The 17490-nt window shown below is 48.8% G+C and overlaps 1 protein-coding gene across 2 annotated transcripts in view; it reads left to right on the forward strand.

Moving 5' to 3' along the window:
• Nucleotides 1-17490, forward strand: part of MPP1 (MAGUK p55 scaffold protein 1) — a 40640-nt gene that overhangs the window by 6847 nt on the left and 16303 nt on the right. The window contains exons 2-5 of one of the 2 annotated variants that reach the window (XM_054038832.1): nt 8041-8184; nt 8624-8702; nt 10209-10294; nt 11466-11534. In XM_054038832.1, coding sequence (XP_053894807.1) covers nt 8041-8184; nt 8624-8702; nt 10209-10294; nt 11466-11534 — 378 coding nt within the window. The remainder of the gene's footprint in view (nt 1-8040; nt 8185-8623; nt 8703-10208; nt 10295-11465; nt 11535-17490) is intronic. The other variant, XM_054038833.1, reaches the window with a different exon arrangement.

Here is a 17490-nt window from a genome sequence, read left to right on the forward strand (position 1 = left end):
CTCTGTAGAGTCCACTGATGTTACTGTTCACTTCCCGACCTAAACTGTTGTGCTGTGTTGCAGTGCTCTGTGAAACAGCTGCTGAGCTCCACCCCAGAGGTGGCTGCATTTCAGTGGGAGGTGAAGTGATCCACTGTATTAGAGTGTTCATAGTTTCATAGATTCCAAGGTGAGAAGGGACCATTATGATCACCTAGTCTGACCTTCTGTATAGTATGGGCTAGAGAATGTCCTCAAAATAATTTCTAGTGCAGATCTTTTGGAAGAAGATCCAGTCTTGATTGAACAATTGACAGTGCTGGAGAATCCACCACAACCCTCGGTAAATTGTTCCCATGTTTAATTACCCTCATTGTTAAAAATGTACCCCTTATTTCCAGCCTGAATTTGTCTAGCTTCAGCTTCCAGCCATTCGATTGGGTTAGACCTTCCTCTGCTAGACTGAAGAGCCCATGATTAAATATTTGTCCCCTATATAGGTACCTATAGATAAGGTTACGATTTAGTCATGGGTATTTTTAGTAAAAGTCATGCACAGGTCATGGGCAATAACCAAAAAGTCACAGCCTGTGACCTTTCTGTGACTTTTACTAAAAATGCCCATAACTAAATCTTACCTGCTTGGGATGTGTGTGGAGGGTGGCGGGGGGGGGTGGCGGCAGTGCTCCAGCGGATGCTGCTGCTCCTGGGTGTGGGGGACAGCCCGGAGCCCTGCTGCCGCTGCTGCTTCTAGGGGGTGGCCCAGGGCTCCACCACCGCTGCTGCTCCTCTGGGCAGGGGCAGCCTGGGGTGCTGCTGCTGCTCCCGGACTACTGCTCCAGGGCAGTGCCTGGGCCCAGTTGCCTGGGGCCGCTGGAGCAGCGGCCAGTGCGGCTGGCACTAGGGCCCCCCCAGCTGCTGGGGCGGCCCTGGGGTCAGCCACTGGAAGTCACGGAGGTCAGGGAAAGTTCTGGGATCTGTGACTTCCGTGACCTCTGTGAAAGATTCGCAGCCTTACTCATAGACTGTGATCGAGTCACCCCTTCACCTTCTCTTTAAGCTAAATAGATTGAGCTCCATCAGTCACTGTACAGCTTGATTTCTCATCCTTTAATCGTTCTCGTAGCTCTTCTCTGACCCCTCTCCAATTGATCAACATCCTTCTTGAATTGCGGGCACCAGAACTGGACACAGGATTCCAGCAATGGTCGCACCCGGGCCAGATACAGAGGTAAAATAACCTCCCTGCTCCTACTTGAGATTCCCCTGTTGATGCATCCCAGGCTGGCTTTAGCTCTTTTGGCCACCGCGTCACATTGGGAGCTCCTGTTCAGCTGATTATCCACCACAACCCCCAAATCTTTTTTACAGTTACTGCTTCCCAGGATAGAATCCCTCAGCCTGTAAGTAGACTCATAGACTTTAAGGTCAGAAGGGACCATGATCATCTAGTCTGACCTCCCGCATGATGCAGGCCACAAAAGCTGACCCACCCCCTTTCCCTTGACTCAGCTGTTGAAGTCCCCAAATCCTGTGATTTAAAGACTTCAAGTCACAGAGAATCCTCCGGCTAGCGACCCCCGCCCCATGCTGCGGAGGAAGGTGAAAAACCTCCAGGGCCTCTGCCAATCTACCCTGTGTGGCCTGCATGCTTTGTTCCTAGGCATAGACATTTTCATTGAGCTGTATTCAAATGCATATTGTTTTCTTTTGCCCCATGCAGTCTGATGGACTGTCCGGGTAAAAGGCCCTGTATAAATGACAGTCAGTCATTTCCAGCCAGTGACCATATTGAGTATGCTGCCAGGGTGGCTGGTTCACTGCTATCAGTCCCCTCCTGGACAGGGTGTTTTGTCCATTCCTCAGCTGAAAGTAAAGGTTAGGGCTGGGGAGGGGCGGAGGTTCCTAGGCTGCCCCAACCTTTGTGACAATGCCTGAGCTCAGCTGACTGGAATGTGCTGCTTTGCTGAGCCTGGCGTTTGAGGGCTGCTGATGTACTGGAATCGTGCTGTGTCATATATGCTGAGGAAGTCAAGGAGAGATAAGAGGGGAAGCCATGCTGACTCTGCTCCCCTGGAGGCACTTTGAACTCTGGCCGGGGCCACAGTGAGACTTTCTCCAGCTTCCCAAAGGTCCCTGCCAGATCTGCTGGAGAAGGCAAATAGGGAGCAGCATGTCTGCTGTTTGACTCAGAACGGTTCTGTTCCCCCTCCTCTCTCCAGTGGCCCAGGGCAATTTCACCATGTGTCTTTCCTCATCTCCCGCTGTCTGTTTGCTCGCTGAATCCAGAAGCATCTGCATGGGCAACGGGTATCATAGGCCAGGGGAGGCTAAGTCTCCCCTATCCCAGGCCGTGGCCTCATCCATGCTGTACCCTGAGGCCCCTCACCCTCTCCCCTGAGGCTGGTGGGGGCTCCTCCGGCTATGGGGGGGCCCTCAGGGCTCCAGCGGGCAGTGCCTCAGGCAGAAGGGGCAAGGCGGGGGCTAGTCTCCCCGAAGGGGAGGTTCACCTGCCGCCCATGAGCATCTGGTTGTCCCTCTGTCTCCCCAGCCTGGAGTGCAGACCCGGCCCCCTCCTGATATTCTAGCTATTCTCCCTTCCACCAAAAGCCAGGCTTTCCTGGGGCTTGTAACAGCCACATGCACAACCTGAGGCTGAGGCTTGGCTGCAGGATCTGTAGTCTGAATGTATTTAACAAATTTGGCAGGAGCAACCTGTTTGGCTCTTTTTAATTTTTAGGAGAAGATTTTTTGGGGCTTTCAAAGATAGCTTCTTTCAATAAATCTGGTGTCTTCCCCGGCTCTGTCGATACCCTGCAATCCTGACCGCTGCTCTCTCTGGGAGTCCAGGCCTGGTATCTGCACAGCTCTGCCAATGCACCATAGTCCTGATTTGCAGCACTGCCTGCTATTCCAGTGATGGATTCTGCCCCCAGTTCTGTGAGGGCAGCTTTGTATCCCCCTCGGTTCCAGTCTGGGGGTCCCTGCATGGCTCTGCTGATGCACCCTAGACCTGATCTGCAGCATCACCCCTCAGTATGTCCCCTAGTGCACCTCAGTCCTGAAGCGTGTCCCACCCCACACCGCCATGCCTAGACACCTTACCCAGCTCTTCCAATGCAGCATGGCCAACTCCAAATGTTCAGAAATCGTAAGTCAGGCTCCTTCTCTGAGTCACAGGATTGGTGTAAAATTCATGAGATTTGTTTTTAAAAACAATGCTGTTTGGGTTCATTTTCTTGCATTTAGTTTCTGAGCCTTTAGGATGCATTCAGATTCGATTTTCAAGCTCTTCTCTTTGACTGTGGGGATTAGAAACGTTCATTCTTTTTTAAATGAAACCTCAGATTCTCACCTAAGCACAGGACTCCAGGAGCTGGGACTTTGAATAAGGCACCCAGTATCGCCAGGCTCGTGGTAAAATCATGACCCTCAACCATTCCAGTCCTAGCACCCCAAACAGCTCCACCAATGCCCCTCAAACCTGACCTGCAGCCCCCATCTCCCACTAGAGCTCTGGACTCCCCACACAGCTTAGGCCTGCAGTTTGTCCCCTCCCCCTTGCTATTGTAGCCCCAGTCCCTTTTGTCCAGCATCATCTGCCAGCCCATGCTGAATTGCATTGTGGTTTTGTAGTGGAGATGAATGTGAAGTGTGTGTGTGGTGTGGGAAGAGAAGTTGCTACATCCCCACACACATGCTCTTGAAGACAGGAAGCTGCACCCAACTGACTCTGCAGTCTCTGTGTATAAGGCTGGTTCCAAAACAGGCCCAGTCTACACTAGACGCTGTTGCTGGTATAGCAATGCCAGTTCAAGTGTGATTTATGATTCTAACTGGCAGAAGCCCTAATGTGTAGATAGGTTAAAAAAATGCTTCTGCTGGTATTGCTTATTTCATTCACCAACCATAAGTAAGGCTCCTTGTTTGTCATGGAGGTCGCAGAAGTCACGAATCCATGACTTCCTGCGACCTCCGTGACTTCTGCAGCGGCCCGTGTGGCTAACCGGCTGGGGACAGCTCCTTGGGCAGCCCTGGGGACAACCACACTGGCTGCTGCTGGAATGGCTCTGCAGCCAACCACTGCTCTGTCAGCCCTGGGCAGCTGGCCCCTGGAACCGCCCGAGCAGCAGCTGATGTGACTGGCCCCAGGGACTGCCTGAGCAGCAGTCCCGGAGGTGGCGGGAGCAGCCACAGCTCAGCGTCTTCCAGCAGCAATCTTGGGGCGGCCAGAGCAGTGGCTGGCCCCGGGTCTTTCCCCACCACCCCAGATCGGCAGCGGGCCCCCTGGGGCTCCCACCTAGGTGGTGGTGGGAGCAGCAGCAGGTCCCCCACAGCTAGTGCATGGGCTTCCCCTCCCACAGTACTCCCCCCTCATAGCGTCCCTCGCCCCCTACGATTCAATCAGGGGTATTTATGGTATCAGTCATGGATAGGTCACGGCCTGTGATTTTTTTTGTTTCTTGCCCGTGACCTGTCCATGACTTTTATTAAAAATACCCGTGACTAAATCATACCCTTAACCATAAGTGATATCAGCAATGGCACTTTGATGCTGGTATAACCTGCAAACCTTTTCCCATGTAGACATGTCCGTAGTGTTTACCCCTAAGGTGAAAGGAAGGGAGGGTGAAGGCAAGGTGTCAGATAAGTTGCAGAGGAATCCAAGGTCAGTTTAAAAACAAAGAACAAAATAACCAAAAATCAAGGAAACGAGAGAAAAACAATTTCCCACCAGAGTCTTTCTGAATGTGCTTTGCAGCTGGGACTGAGGGTGGGTGGAGGGGAGCAGAGCAGTGGTGGTGGCTGAATCAGCTGGTCAAAGAGACGTTTTGAGTTCAGAGCAGAAATGTCCTAAGACAAATTGATATAAGAGTAAGGCACATGGTGATCTCTGTCTCAGATTTGTCCCAGATCATGTGTTGGGAGGTAGAGAGATTCTGTATCGCACACTAACACAGTGTGTGTCTTTGTTCCCCCTAGTGGCTGGCCCACTTAAGAAGATGAGAGTATACTACTGCTATAATCTAGGGGAGTTATTCCTGTAATTCAAGTGGCAGAGACTCATGCTTTTAGCACTGAAGGTCTCAAGTTCAAATCCTGATCATAGCCCAAGCAGGGTCAGTTATACTTGCTCCTCCTGGAATGCAGAGTGGTTAGTCGGCAGCCTGCTGGTTTCTTGAAAAGATTATACTGTGCCATCTCTTTTAAAACTCCTGTGTAATTTGTTGGGATTCTGTGAGATCCTGGGGCACAAGCAAAGTGCTTCACATGGTCTGAGCAACTGGCCACCATCTTGGACTCCTCCCAGGGTCCGGTGGGAGAGCAGGACCTCGGAGGATGCTAGAGACTGCATGCAACAGGGGCAGGCTTCATTAATTCCATGTGACGTGATACAACATGCAAAGTCACGAGTACAGGAGTAAAACTGACAAGAGCCACGATCATTTCCTGGTGTGAGCAGGCCAGGACTCCTGATCTGAGCTCCTGTAGGATGGGGAACATGATCATCAGTCTTCTGACATATCCTGACATGGGAGGCCTCACACACATGCCCGTCCTGTAGCCCCTGCTGCAAGGAGCCAGGGTTGCCTACGTATTAACCACGAATGCATGTTGCCACCTCAGCACCAGAAGAGGTTAATGGGCTTGGTCCTGGCCAGGGCTGCTCTCTGCAGCTCATTAATTGTTCCTGAAGCAGTAAAATCAGTGGACTAATATCTAATCTGGAACAGCTGGGGGTGTTTGCTTTACCCTAGCAAGTGCTGGGAGCTGGCTAAAGAGGATGGTTGTATAGTGCCAGCTGCGGGGGAGAGATGTCTGACAAGCTCACAGCCAATGGATGTGTCATTGGGACCCAGCATGGGATAGCAGGGGCTGCAGGTCAGCAGTGAGCTGCCCAAGCAGGGCTCATTGCAGGGATATGGACTGGAGTAGCAGGGGGAACTGCAGGTCAGGACTGAGGAGCATTGACGGGGCTGAGTGGGGCCCAAGACTGGAACTGAGAAGAGGCTGCAGGGCTGAAATGAGGTGCCACTGGCCCCTAGCACTTGCAAAATGCACTCTGGGTGAAATCCTGTGTGCCTAGCTTATTTCCCAGCATCCCTCGCCATGCTGGCCAAGGGCCTAAGTGGTGTCATTGCATCAACTTTGGTGGAGTTGGACCCACTTTGTCCCAGGAGGAATCTGGCCATCTGTATGCTGTTTATAGATTTCTACTGATACTTTGTGTAAGATCCTCCGGCCAAGGGATGATTAAGTCTCCAGAGCTTCACACACATGGTCTGCAACCTAGCTTTGGGATGGTTCCTCTTCCCATCTGCTTATTGGCCAGTGGAAAGCATCATTGTATTGGGACCAGGTCGGCCATGGGAAGTGAGAATGCTGTTGAGAATCTCTCCACCTTTCCAATTTCTTGCTGCGAATAACACCCGCCCCCTCCACACACACACACACATGTTCTCACTGCCATCCGACAGCCAGCTCATTTGTAACTGTTGTTAAATTGGGAAAATCAAGTATTTCTGGCTGGCGGTGGGGCTTAAACCCTCTCTCCTGCGCTGCCTGGACAGGACCATCTCTGTTCCGCCTCTGCTCTATCCAATGTGCTGTTAACAGCTTTCAGCACCTGCAGTTGTGACATCTGTGGATCATGGCCAGAATGGTACCAAGAGTCCTGGAGCTGCGAGAGGCCATCGGGGAGCCTGACAAGCAACCCCAAAAGCCCAAGGTTAGGCAAGTCTGATCCTTCCATGAAGCAGGACCCAGCCGGCAGGCAGGGGAGATGTTAGATTGCTCTGGGGGGTACGTTTGCAAAAGCTGGCCTTGTGGGAGCTAGTTCAGGCAGTTCCAATGGTTCCTACTGACCCAGGTATCAGTTCTTTAACCATTTATGTGCTGCTGTGTGCTGCTCAAGAAATATCCTCCATCTAGTCCTGTTAATTTGTGATATTGAGAGGATTGTACAGCCGTCCTGGCTGGGTATGCTGTCAGGGGTGGGACAGCAGGAGTTACGGGTGAGCTCTAGGACTTGCGATGTGTGTGAACAACTCTGGGTACACGGGTTCATGCTTCCTTGGAAATCCTTGGTGGAGTGAGTTTTGGGAGGCCTGCTCTTGGCATGGTGATTCCTAGATGGAGTTGCTGCATCTATGATTTGTGCCAGTGATCCATCAGTTTTATCCAGCAAAGTTTAGTGCTTAAAACCCTGTGGGGTGCTGGGGAGAATGGGTACTGTGAGGAGCTTAGCCTGCAGACAGCTGTGTTGCTTGGACCGGAGGTGAGAGTTGGTTCAAACTAATGGAAACCAGAGTCCGAGTTCTGCTCCTAGTTACATTTGTGTGGATCCAGAGTAACTCCATTTATTTTAGTGAAGTTACTCTGGAGTGATTCTCATGTGAGAAAAAGTAACATTTAACTCTAGGTTTGTAATGTTCTGCCACACCGTCTTATTAAGCTTTGGAACACCTTGCAGAAGACTCCTGGGACCCCTTTGGTTACCTTTCTCAAGTGTTGCCAAGCCTCCAGTTCTATTTACACGCTGGACATTTGGATCAAGCTCGTTTCTCTCTGGCTGAAGTCCTTTATGTTTCTTTTCCTTTCTTTTTACTCTCCCATCTCTCTTGGACACAGGCCCCACCTGCTGTCTGGGCTAGAATGAGCTCCACTAATGAATGTTACTCCTGAGCTGGCCAGCAGGGATCACTGTGGAGCGACACAAGGCTCAGCTTCCTCCTGAGAGCTGGGAGTGCCGCTTTCCCAGCACTCCTAGACCTCGCCTTCCCAAGGGCCATGATGGTCAGCAATCCCAGCTCTTCAGCTTGGTGGCGGCTCCCTGACCAGCTCTGTTCACAAGAGAGGCATCAATAGTGTGGCCAGAAAGTGCATCTTGAGGCTGATGGGTTCCGCAGAACACAGGAAGAGCCACCAACAGCCCCATGGCACGTAGGGGATCGTCATGGATACACTAGGGAGTTCCAGACGGGCTCATCTCCCACAGAAGGGTGTGTTGCAGAACCTCCAGTGCTGTCCCTAACCCTGATCTGTGCTTTGCCCTGATAGGCTGTCGTGTATCAATCAACCGCTGTGACTGAGGACATCTACACCAACGGCTCAGCCATGCTGGGCAGCCCAGCTCACATGGACAGCCGGGAGGTGCGCAAGATCCGGCTGGTCCAGTTCGAGAAGGTCACCGAGGAACCCATGGTGAGCTGGCAAGAGTTTGGTAATCCTTAAGGCCTCAGGGGTCAGAGTGAGACCCACTGGTACATTGGCATGCACAGTGGGAGTGACAATCCAGTCCAGCTCCCAGGTCTGTGGGTGGGGTAGGGATGATCTTGAATTTTGCAGACTTCAGCCAGACCGTTGTCTGTTCCACTGGGACAAGGGTGCTGCTTTGGCCACTGCCTACCCCACTTGGAGCCTGAGGAGAGCTGCACAGGGTGTAGTGGGACCGGGAGGAAGCTGCATCAGCTGTTGATTTATTCTGCCAAGAGGAAATTAACCCGGCTGGAATTGTGCCAGGAGAGGACTCTGAGAAGTGAGACAGACTGTCTTGGATACCGGCCAGGCGTGGACTTTACCTTGAGAAGTGAGTGTCTCACCTTAGATATGTAAGACCGTCACAGATTTTCCTGTTTTCCAGGGAATAACGCTGAAGTTGAATGAAAAGCAGAGCTGCATGGTGGCCAGGATTCTCCATGGAGGCATGATACATAGACAAGGTAACAGCAAATGGCAAGAATCTGAAGTCATCATTGACTGAGACCTAGACACACAAGGCTTCTGTTTAGTCAGAGACTTTAGCCCTTTCCTTCCACCCTGGTGCTGGGTAGAGCCTGTCAGTTTCATCTTTGGAGCTGGGTAGTTTCAGTGCAAAGGGATTAAACAGTTCCATGGTGCTGGTGAATTTTCCATTTGATTCCTCCATCTCTTGTATCCCCTCCCTCTGCTCTTTATATGTGGCTGCTGCATTAATGCCCTGGAGCAGGGGTTCTCAAACTGGGGGTAGGGACCCCTCGGGGTTGTGAGGTTATTACGTGGGGGGTCGTGAGCTGTCAGCCTTCACCCAAAACCCTGCTTTGCCTCCAGCATTTATAATGGTGTTAAATATATAAAAAAATGTTTTTAATTTATAGGGGGGGGTCACACTCAGAGGCTTGTTACGTGAAAGGGGTCACCAGTACAAAAGTTTAAGAACCACTGTCCTGGAAGTTTCAGGACATTCTCTGCTCGGAAAAGGGGGAGGGGAGATGGGGCAGGAGCAGTCATTAAGCTCATGCCTACAAACAGAACCAGAAACCATTTCTGTTCATCTCACTGATGGATTCTTTGTCACTCTGTGTGGATCAGATCCCACTGATTTTGAAGGATGTTTTTTTCCGTTGCTAAAATGCACAAACAAGGCAAAATTTCTGTGCCAATGTCCTGCAAACAAAAAGAAGTTGCCAAAGTAAATGAACTTGCACCATTTCCTTTTTTTATTCTGGCACCTGCAGATGGCACATGCAAAACAGATGTACTGTACATACTAAAGGAGTGCCCTTTGTCGGCTTTGGGTCCATTTAGAGGCCTTTATAGGTCCATGTAGAAAACAGCCTGATCCTGATCTCACACCAGAATAAGTCAAGGCCAACTCCAGTTACGTCACTGGAGTGCTGGCTTATCCCTGTGTATCTGAGATCAGAATCCAGCCTTCGATATCTGTACGGATATCTAAAACGAGAGTACTTAAGGTAGAGAATGTTTATATACACTTGGCTCTGCAATGAGGTTACCATTCAGCTTTACATTACATATTGGTTAACATTGTGGATACCACTAAAATAGAATGCTTTTACTGCAAGCTAAACTACAGAATGATGCAAGATCAAAGGCTGGTATGAATGGCTTTAGTTTTTGATCAATTTTTTAAAAATATAATAAAAGGAGTGTGTATGGAGGGAGCGAAGCTGTGTTCCCCTCATGTGTGTATTTCACATGCTTATATGCATGCTTGTGCTCTGACACACACCATGACTCCTTGGTAGAACCATGCTAAATGAGCCAATCTGGATGTAAAAGTGCAAGAGACGGTTGCATGCTGCAAAGCAACTATGCCTATGCATTGTGAATGCAAAAGCCATTTGGTCTGAGGTCTCTTAGGCTGGGGGGTTGCGATCCAGAATTTTGGGGGGTTGTATTTTGCTTGCTTGTGCATTTCATGGATTAATTTCTCCCGTCACTGGCAGGCTCCCTTCATGTGGGTGATGAGATCATAGAAATCAATGGGCAAAGTGTGAGCAACCACTCAGTCGACCAGCTGCAGAAGATGCTGGTAGGTATTTTGGGAGGCTGCTCCTGAGGAATGACCCATTTGGCCACATAACACACATGTTGCCTGATTTGATTGTATTCATTCTTAATATGCAAATCACGGCAGAGGTTGCAACACCTCCTGCACTAGGAGGAACTATTGTTGTTCCCCTTTCTACTGGAGCCTCTTCAAAGGCCGGGCCACTTCTCAAGTGCAGGCCATCTCCGCTCAGAGCACTGGACGGGGCTGTGCAGACAGCACCCGTGATGCAGCTTGGGTTGCTCGGTTGTCTTTTTAATTTAAAATTGCCCCCATGCAGTCAAACCAGAACCTCCCTCTGCCATGGGAGCTAGGGGGATGGTGCTTAGTCAAGCTCTGATTTCCAGCTGCTAGGGCCACAATGATCCTCTTGCACCATTCAGTAGATGGCTGCCCAGCTTCAGAGAAGGGCTTTTCTCAGGGCACCCTGAACACTCACCTTGTCCATGGTTAAAACTCTAGCCTGTCAGACCTGTTAGAGGTGCCAAGGAGTCGCTCATCCCCTTTCTGGAAGGAGCAGGGAAGGGCTGTCTGGAGTTTGTGGATTATTCTAACTTCCCTGGTCTCAGCCTCTGATCTCCCTGAGTTCCCATCCCTCTCCCGGCTCTCCTGAACTGGTTCATAAGGCAATGGCAATATGGAGGGTGGGCAGGTCTCAAGGGCTGGAAGAATAATTAGTTCAAATTGCCCTCCTCTCCCCAGGCTGGTCTGTCAGTGCCCCATAGCCCCGAAGCCTCTCTGTGGTGGAGAGATGGGGTGAATTTAATTCTCTCTCCTAGTTCATTCTGGTGACCCCTTTAAAGCTACAAGAGGATCAAAACTCTGCTCTGTGTGGCTACCTGGATGCAGCTCTAGGCCTGAGTTAGTTAAGTTAGCCACTGTGGCTTCAACAGCGCAAAAGCATTTAGCCACAGTGATTGTGGCTCTGCTGAGCTCCCATCAGCTCTTCACTCAGTAAACAAGGCAGCTCCCCTATTGCTTATTGCCACCATGGCTCCAGGTTCCCAGCCCTCTGTAGGCTTCCTGGAGTCAGTGGGGAGTGCCTATGCACCCTGAGGTTAACGACACACTGGGGGCCTTGAGCTGGTTTCTGGATTGATCTAGAAGCTACATTCTCCAACTCTTCTCTCTTCCCCTTCCTTCTATCCACTAGAGAGAAGCCAAGGGGACGGTCTCAATAAAAGTCATCCCCAATCAGCAAAGCCGCCTCCCTGCACTACAGGTAGGTGCAGCTGTGTCCTCTCAGTGGCCCTGTGGACCAGATGTCTTTGAGCTGGTGAGAAGTCACAGGGGTGTCACGGGGTTGGGCTGAACTGCTCTGCTACACTGAGATAAACCGCGGACAGGGTAAGAGCTGTTCTGCATTTACATGGGGGAAAGGAGAGCAGGATTTACCCAGTCGGCGGGTCTGTCTGCCCTGCAAAGTGAAGATGTGATGGTAGCACAGGTGGGCAAACCTGTGCCAGCTTGAATCTAGCTAGCACAGGTAACAATAGCAGTGTAGACGTGGCGATGCAGGCTGCAGCTCCGCACCCTGAAGACAAGATGGTCAGGGAGCCTGGTTCATACTCGGGCTGCTAGCCCATGCTGAAGCCTGTGCCAGCGTGGCTACACTATCATTGTTACCCATGGCAGCTAGATTAAAGCCAACCCGTGCTACAATTACACCTTTGCTTGCAGTGTAGACAGACTCTGTATAACACTGCTCAGCATGGCACCTCTCTTTGCCTCAGTTTCCCCATCTCTAAAAATGGGACAGCAATATTTACTTCCTGTGTTAAGTGGTTTGAAAGGGGGCTCGGTAGGTACCAAGGGCTGGACTCCATTCTCAGTTCCATGGGAGTGATTCCCATTGGCCTCAATGGTGGTGGGGTTAGACTGCAAAGACCCTTTACAGACATGTGCTCCTGAGCCTGGGGCATCCTGTCTACTCCTAGGATTGCACTCTGATTCCTTGGCTGGAGGAGAGAGTGACAAACTCTGCCCTGTGTTGTACTGCTCCAGCCTCCTTGGTGAAATGCTGTCACTCTGCAGTCAGGCATTTCTGTTGCCGCAGGGTTGCTGATGCGATAGTCGGAAGCAAACGGGGGTGGCGGGAAAGCAGAGCAAAACACCCCAGCTCTTGGCTATGTGACCACACTGCCATTACCATAGCAACAGAAGTGCATGTTGTTACGAGGCTCCTGCTCTCAGCACAGGGATTCAGCAGCCAGGGCTGGCCCATTCATCTCTGCATTCATCTCGCTCATTTGGCTTCTGGAGATGAATGAAGGGAGAGGGGGCTGGCAAGGACTGATGGGTCCCAACTGATTCCAAGAGGATATAGTTTCCTCCCTGCTTATAGCTACTTGAGCTTTTCTTGTGGCTTAATCTAGGAGCAGCTAGTTTATTTCCCCATTGCCTCCCAATATCTCTAGGGCATGACACCTGTCATAGATGGCACCAATCATACAGGTGTGATACCAGCTATACAGGCTAACAGAATCTATCTATTTACAGATGGCAAAAGTGTATCTCTTCCATGCAATGAGTCTAAACTAAATTCATCACATGAAAACTGCTTTTCGAGGTGGCGACTATGTGTGTCCAGTGGTTTGACCTCTTTCACATCCCATACGTTTAAATTGCAGGAGTTAACGTAACATTTTCTCTCTCTTTGACCTCCAGTTAGTTCAGTATAGGGTTACCAGATAGCATATGTGAAAAATCGGGATGGGGGTAAGAGGCGCCTATATAAGAAAAAGCTCTGAATATCAGGACTGTCCCTATAAAATCGGGACATCTGGTCACGCTAGTTCAGTAAAACTAGCAAGATGAAACACCCTGATCTGACTCTATGCCACCATTTGCTCAGAGCCAAATATTCTGCTCAGGCAGATTCTTCTTAAAAAGGATGATTGGGTGAGGTTATTTTTTTTAATTAACATACGTGGCCTTGGAGCCATTCTGCCCCCCTTTCCTGTATTTCATCTTTATTCTTCCTTTGTCACATATCTCCCATTGGTGTCTGTTTCTCTAAGCAATGAGGTGAAAGGTGAATATCTCCTCCTCCCCATCTCCCCCCTTCCTCTCTGTTCCTGCCAGGATGAGCTCTGATCTCTGCTTATTTATTAAGCTCTGTCCTCTTTTCCCTTCTCTAGCTAGAGACTTATCCTAGTTGATGCTGTCAAAACCAGCTGCAGTGCCACTGACTTAATAACAGATATGTGCAGGCACCTCTGCTAAGAGGGGACACCAGGGCAGTATCTTGCACAAACAAACCCGCCTCACTGAGACATTGTTCCCCAGAAGACTGAAATTTTCTTCCCTCTGTGTGAGGTTGAAAGCTTGTCTCTTTCACCAGCAAGTGGCTCAAATAAAAGATATTCCTTTCCTTCCCCACCTTATCTCTCTCGTTTCTCCCTTATATCATTTTGGCTGGGGTTCTGGAGCAGTCTATGCCTATAAACGGCCATGCACAGACACTCTTGCTGCCTTTCCTTGTGACATTTCAATGCTAGGAAGCCTAATGACTTCAATTTTGCCTGCCCATTGTGATCAGTCTCTCTGTCCTTCATGGTTGCTGTCACTTCACTGTATGACTGATAGGGTTACACAGTGTGAAGCAAATCCCATTGCATTGTCTGGAGGCGGAGCTAAACCATTCCTTCCCAGCCCCTGCCCAAGCTCCTCCCCCACATCTTGTAAGCAGCCAACCTCAAGCAGAGCAATTAGTTTGCACCAATCAGATTGCTGTTCAGAGATTGCAAGGGTGAACTAAACCACCATGAATGATCTGAATGGGAGGATAAGAGCAAACAGGTCCCACCTGTTGTAACCTCATAACCAGAGCTAGAGGCAAGCTCTGAAATTCAGACTTGGCCTAGATTTCAGACTCCACCACTGGGATTTGGGTTACACCTCTGGGGGAGACGGGTCCAACATGCAGTTGAAATCTGGATTTCACTTCCTAGATTCCAAGGGCAGAAGAATTGAATGTGACTGTCTACTCTGACCTCCTGCATAATGCAGGCCAGAGAACTGCCCCAAAACAATTCCTGTTTGAACAAGGCCTCAGATAATGTTTGAGGTGTTTAGATCCAGTGCTCTGATTTGAGCCCACTTTGCAGTTAGGTTATTTCAAAAGCAGAATACACACACACCCCGCCCCCATCTTTGGACAACTGAGGGTTAAGAGAGCTGGGAGCTTCAGCCCCATGTGACATTCCCCAGGGTACAATCTGGACTGCTGAAATGCTGTGTCCCCTTAACTCTCTACCTGGGGTGCCTTTTACACTGCTTTGCTGTCAGAACAGCCACTCCTGGCCTTCTCACGCACAGCCACTGGCATATAAAATCATCCCCAGATGTATATGTGAATGCTCTCCCACCATCCATGAATAAATACAGGGTGATACTGCATATCTCCCCAGAAATGTGCATTTTATACTGCTCGGTAGACCCCTGGACAGTATAAGCTCATTCATAGTCTGACATTCTAACAAAGGGTAATATTTATGCACCAGCTTTTTATTCCAAGTAGAGGTTTCCCAAACACTTCAAACAAACTCACTGGCTTAGATAAAACAATAAAATAAGTTTATTAACTAGAGAAAAATTTTAAGTGATTATATGTGATAAAGGATAAAAGTTAGAATTGGTTACAAAAGAAATAAAAAGTTAAAACTAAGCTAATTCCTAATCTTTACCAAGGTCATTAAGATTAGAAGCAAATATCATTCTCATCCCGCCAGATGCTGCAAGTAATTCTCAGTTCACAGACTTGATTTCCTTTCAGCCTGGGACCACTCCCCTTAATTCAGTGTTCTTCAGGTATTCATTGATGTTATGAGCAGAGAGATGTAAGGTGGCAAGGGGAGGTAATTTGTGTGTTGTTTGGTCTCCATTCTTACACCTTTTTTCCCCTTCTTTGGGAGTCAGGCGACAGTCTGTTTACATGGGACCGCCAATTGTTTTCCAGTGCTAATATGTAAAGTTCTCGCTTACACCTTCCTTCCTACCAGAGGATGGCTGCTTATCTAGGTGATAGTCCCTGAGGAGTCATTTGATTATGATGATACTTCGGTGTGTCTTTGTCTCTCAGAAACTAGTTTGTAGGCATTACCCAGAACTACAACATATTTCAGTAACAATCATAGAGCAAAATCTCATAATTTGACATGCAGTGATTTTACACATATTTCAACAGGATAATAATATTCAGCAGATTGAGTTTTCAAATGATACCTCACAAGGCATACTTTGTACAAAATATATTATAGCCATATAAAAGTAGTGAACATGAGGTACAGGGTGTCACAACCTGCCGAGTTCTTATGTTAACAAGAGATTGGCCAATGTCACTGGTATTTTACAGTCTCTCCTCAGGTTGGTCCATCCAAATTTTGACCAATGGAGGGAGCTGCACTAGCAAATCTGGGGTCTGAGAGCCTCACTTGCAGGGACAGTTGGACCCTTTATGGTCTTTAATGCAAGATGTGGCTCACAGAGTCTTCAAGTCCCAGCATGCAATACTCCATCTTGATCCCCAGAACTCTGGCCTTCTGGCAACAAAGGGATACTGTGTTTACTACATGCTGGGACCTGTTATCTCACAGGCCACAGCTCCATAGGAAAAGTGAGGACAGTCGTGGACAGTACTTTGCCAACCCCTATTTTAATATGTTGCAAAGAAAGTCTGGTTTATCCTGCTCAGGAAGGAAGATCTCCAAGGCCCTGATTGTTAGAGCTCTGATCTGGCATGGTGTAAAGATGGGACAAAAAAGAATATTTTACTCCAGACAGCATGTGGGAGTAGCTTCTTTTCCAAGCATGAATTGCACTGTTCTCTGCTTCCACATCATAGAATCGTAGAAGTGTAGGACTGCAAAGTACCTCATAGGTCTAGTCCAGTCCCCTGCACTCAAGGCAGGACTTCATAATAACTAGATCATCCCTGACAGGTGTTTGTCTAACCTGTTCTTAAAAAGCTCCAGTGATGGAGATTCCACAATCTCCCTAGGCAATTTGTTCCAGTGCTTAACTATCCTGACAGGAAGTTTTCCTAATGTCCAACCTGAACCTTCCTTGCTGCAATTTAAGCCCATTACTACTTCTCCTGTCCACACTGGATAAGAACAATTTATCACCCTCCTCCTTATAACAACCTTTTATGTACTTGAAAACTGTTATAATGTCCCTCCCCCACCCCGAGTCGTCTCCTCTCCAGAATAAACAAATCCATTTTTTTTTTCCAGTCTTCCCTCAGAGGTCATGTTTTCTAGACCTTTAATCATTTTTGTTGCTCTTCTCTGGACTTTCTCCAATTTGTCCACATCTTTCCTGAAATGTGATGCCGAGAGATGGACACAATACTCCAGCTGAGGCCTAATCAGCACGGAGTAGAGCTGAAGAATTACTTCTCGAGTCTTGCTTACAATACTCCTGCTGATACATCCTAGAATGATGTTCATATTTTTTGCAACAGTGTAACACTGTTGACTCATATTTAGCTTGTAATCCACTATGAGGTCTAGATCCCTTTCCATAGTACTTCTTTGTAGGCAGTCATTTCCCATTTTGTATGTGTGCAGCTGATTGTGCCTTCCTAAATGGAGTACTTTGCATTTGTCCTTATTGAATTTCATTCTGTTTCCTTCAAAACATTTCTCCAATTTGTCCAAATCATTTTGAATTTTAATCCTATCCTGCAAAGTACTTGCAACCCCTTCCAGCTTGGTATCGTACGCAAACTTTCTAAGTGTCATGGCTTTGCATTCCCAGGGCAAATAACTTGCAGCAATAACAGTTGAGTGAACTCCACATTTGTGTGGAATGAAGGTAAATTTGATCTCAAATAAGGGGCCTCCCTTGGTCAGTAGAGATCTCCTGCTCACGGCTTTGCCACTCAGTGATGAGCATCTCCACATGCAAGCTGTGATCATGGGGTATGCTGATCACACACTTCAGGTCTTCCATGGGTCGTGGATTTAGCTACCACCACCTTTCAGCACGGTGACCAAATGTCTGGTGCCTGCAAATCTGCCCCTCAATGGCAAAATCCCAGCTATGCTCAGCTTCTTCTCACAGCCAGAAAGCTCCTGTGGGTTGAGCTTACCAATGGTACTTGAACTTCCTCTTCTGCAGTTGCTCTGGGCTCTGCAATGTTCACAGAACAGACATGCCACAGGAGAGATGCA

The sequence above is a fragment of the Malaclemys terrapin genome, chromosome 9, assembly GCF_027887155.1.
Source record: "Malaclemys terrapin pileata isolate rMalTer1 chromosome 9, rMalTer1.hap1, whole genome shotgun sequence".
Taxonomy (NCBI): domain Eukaryota; kingdom Metazoa; phylum Chordata; order Testudines; family Emydidae; genus Malaclemys; species Malaclemys terrapin.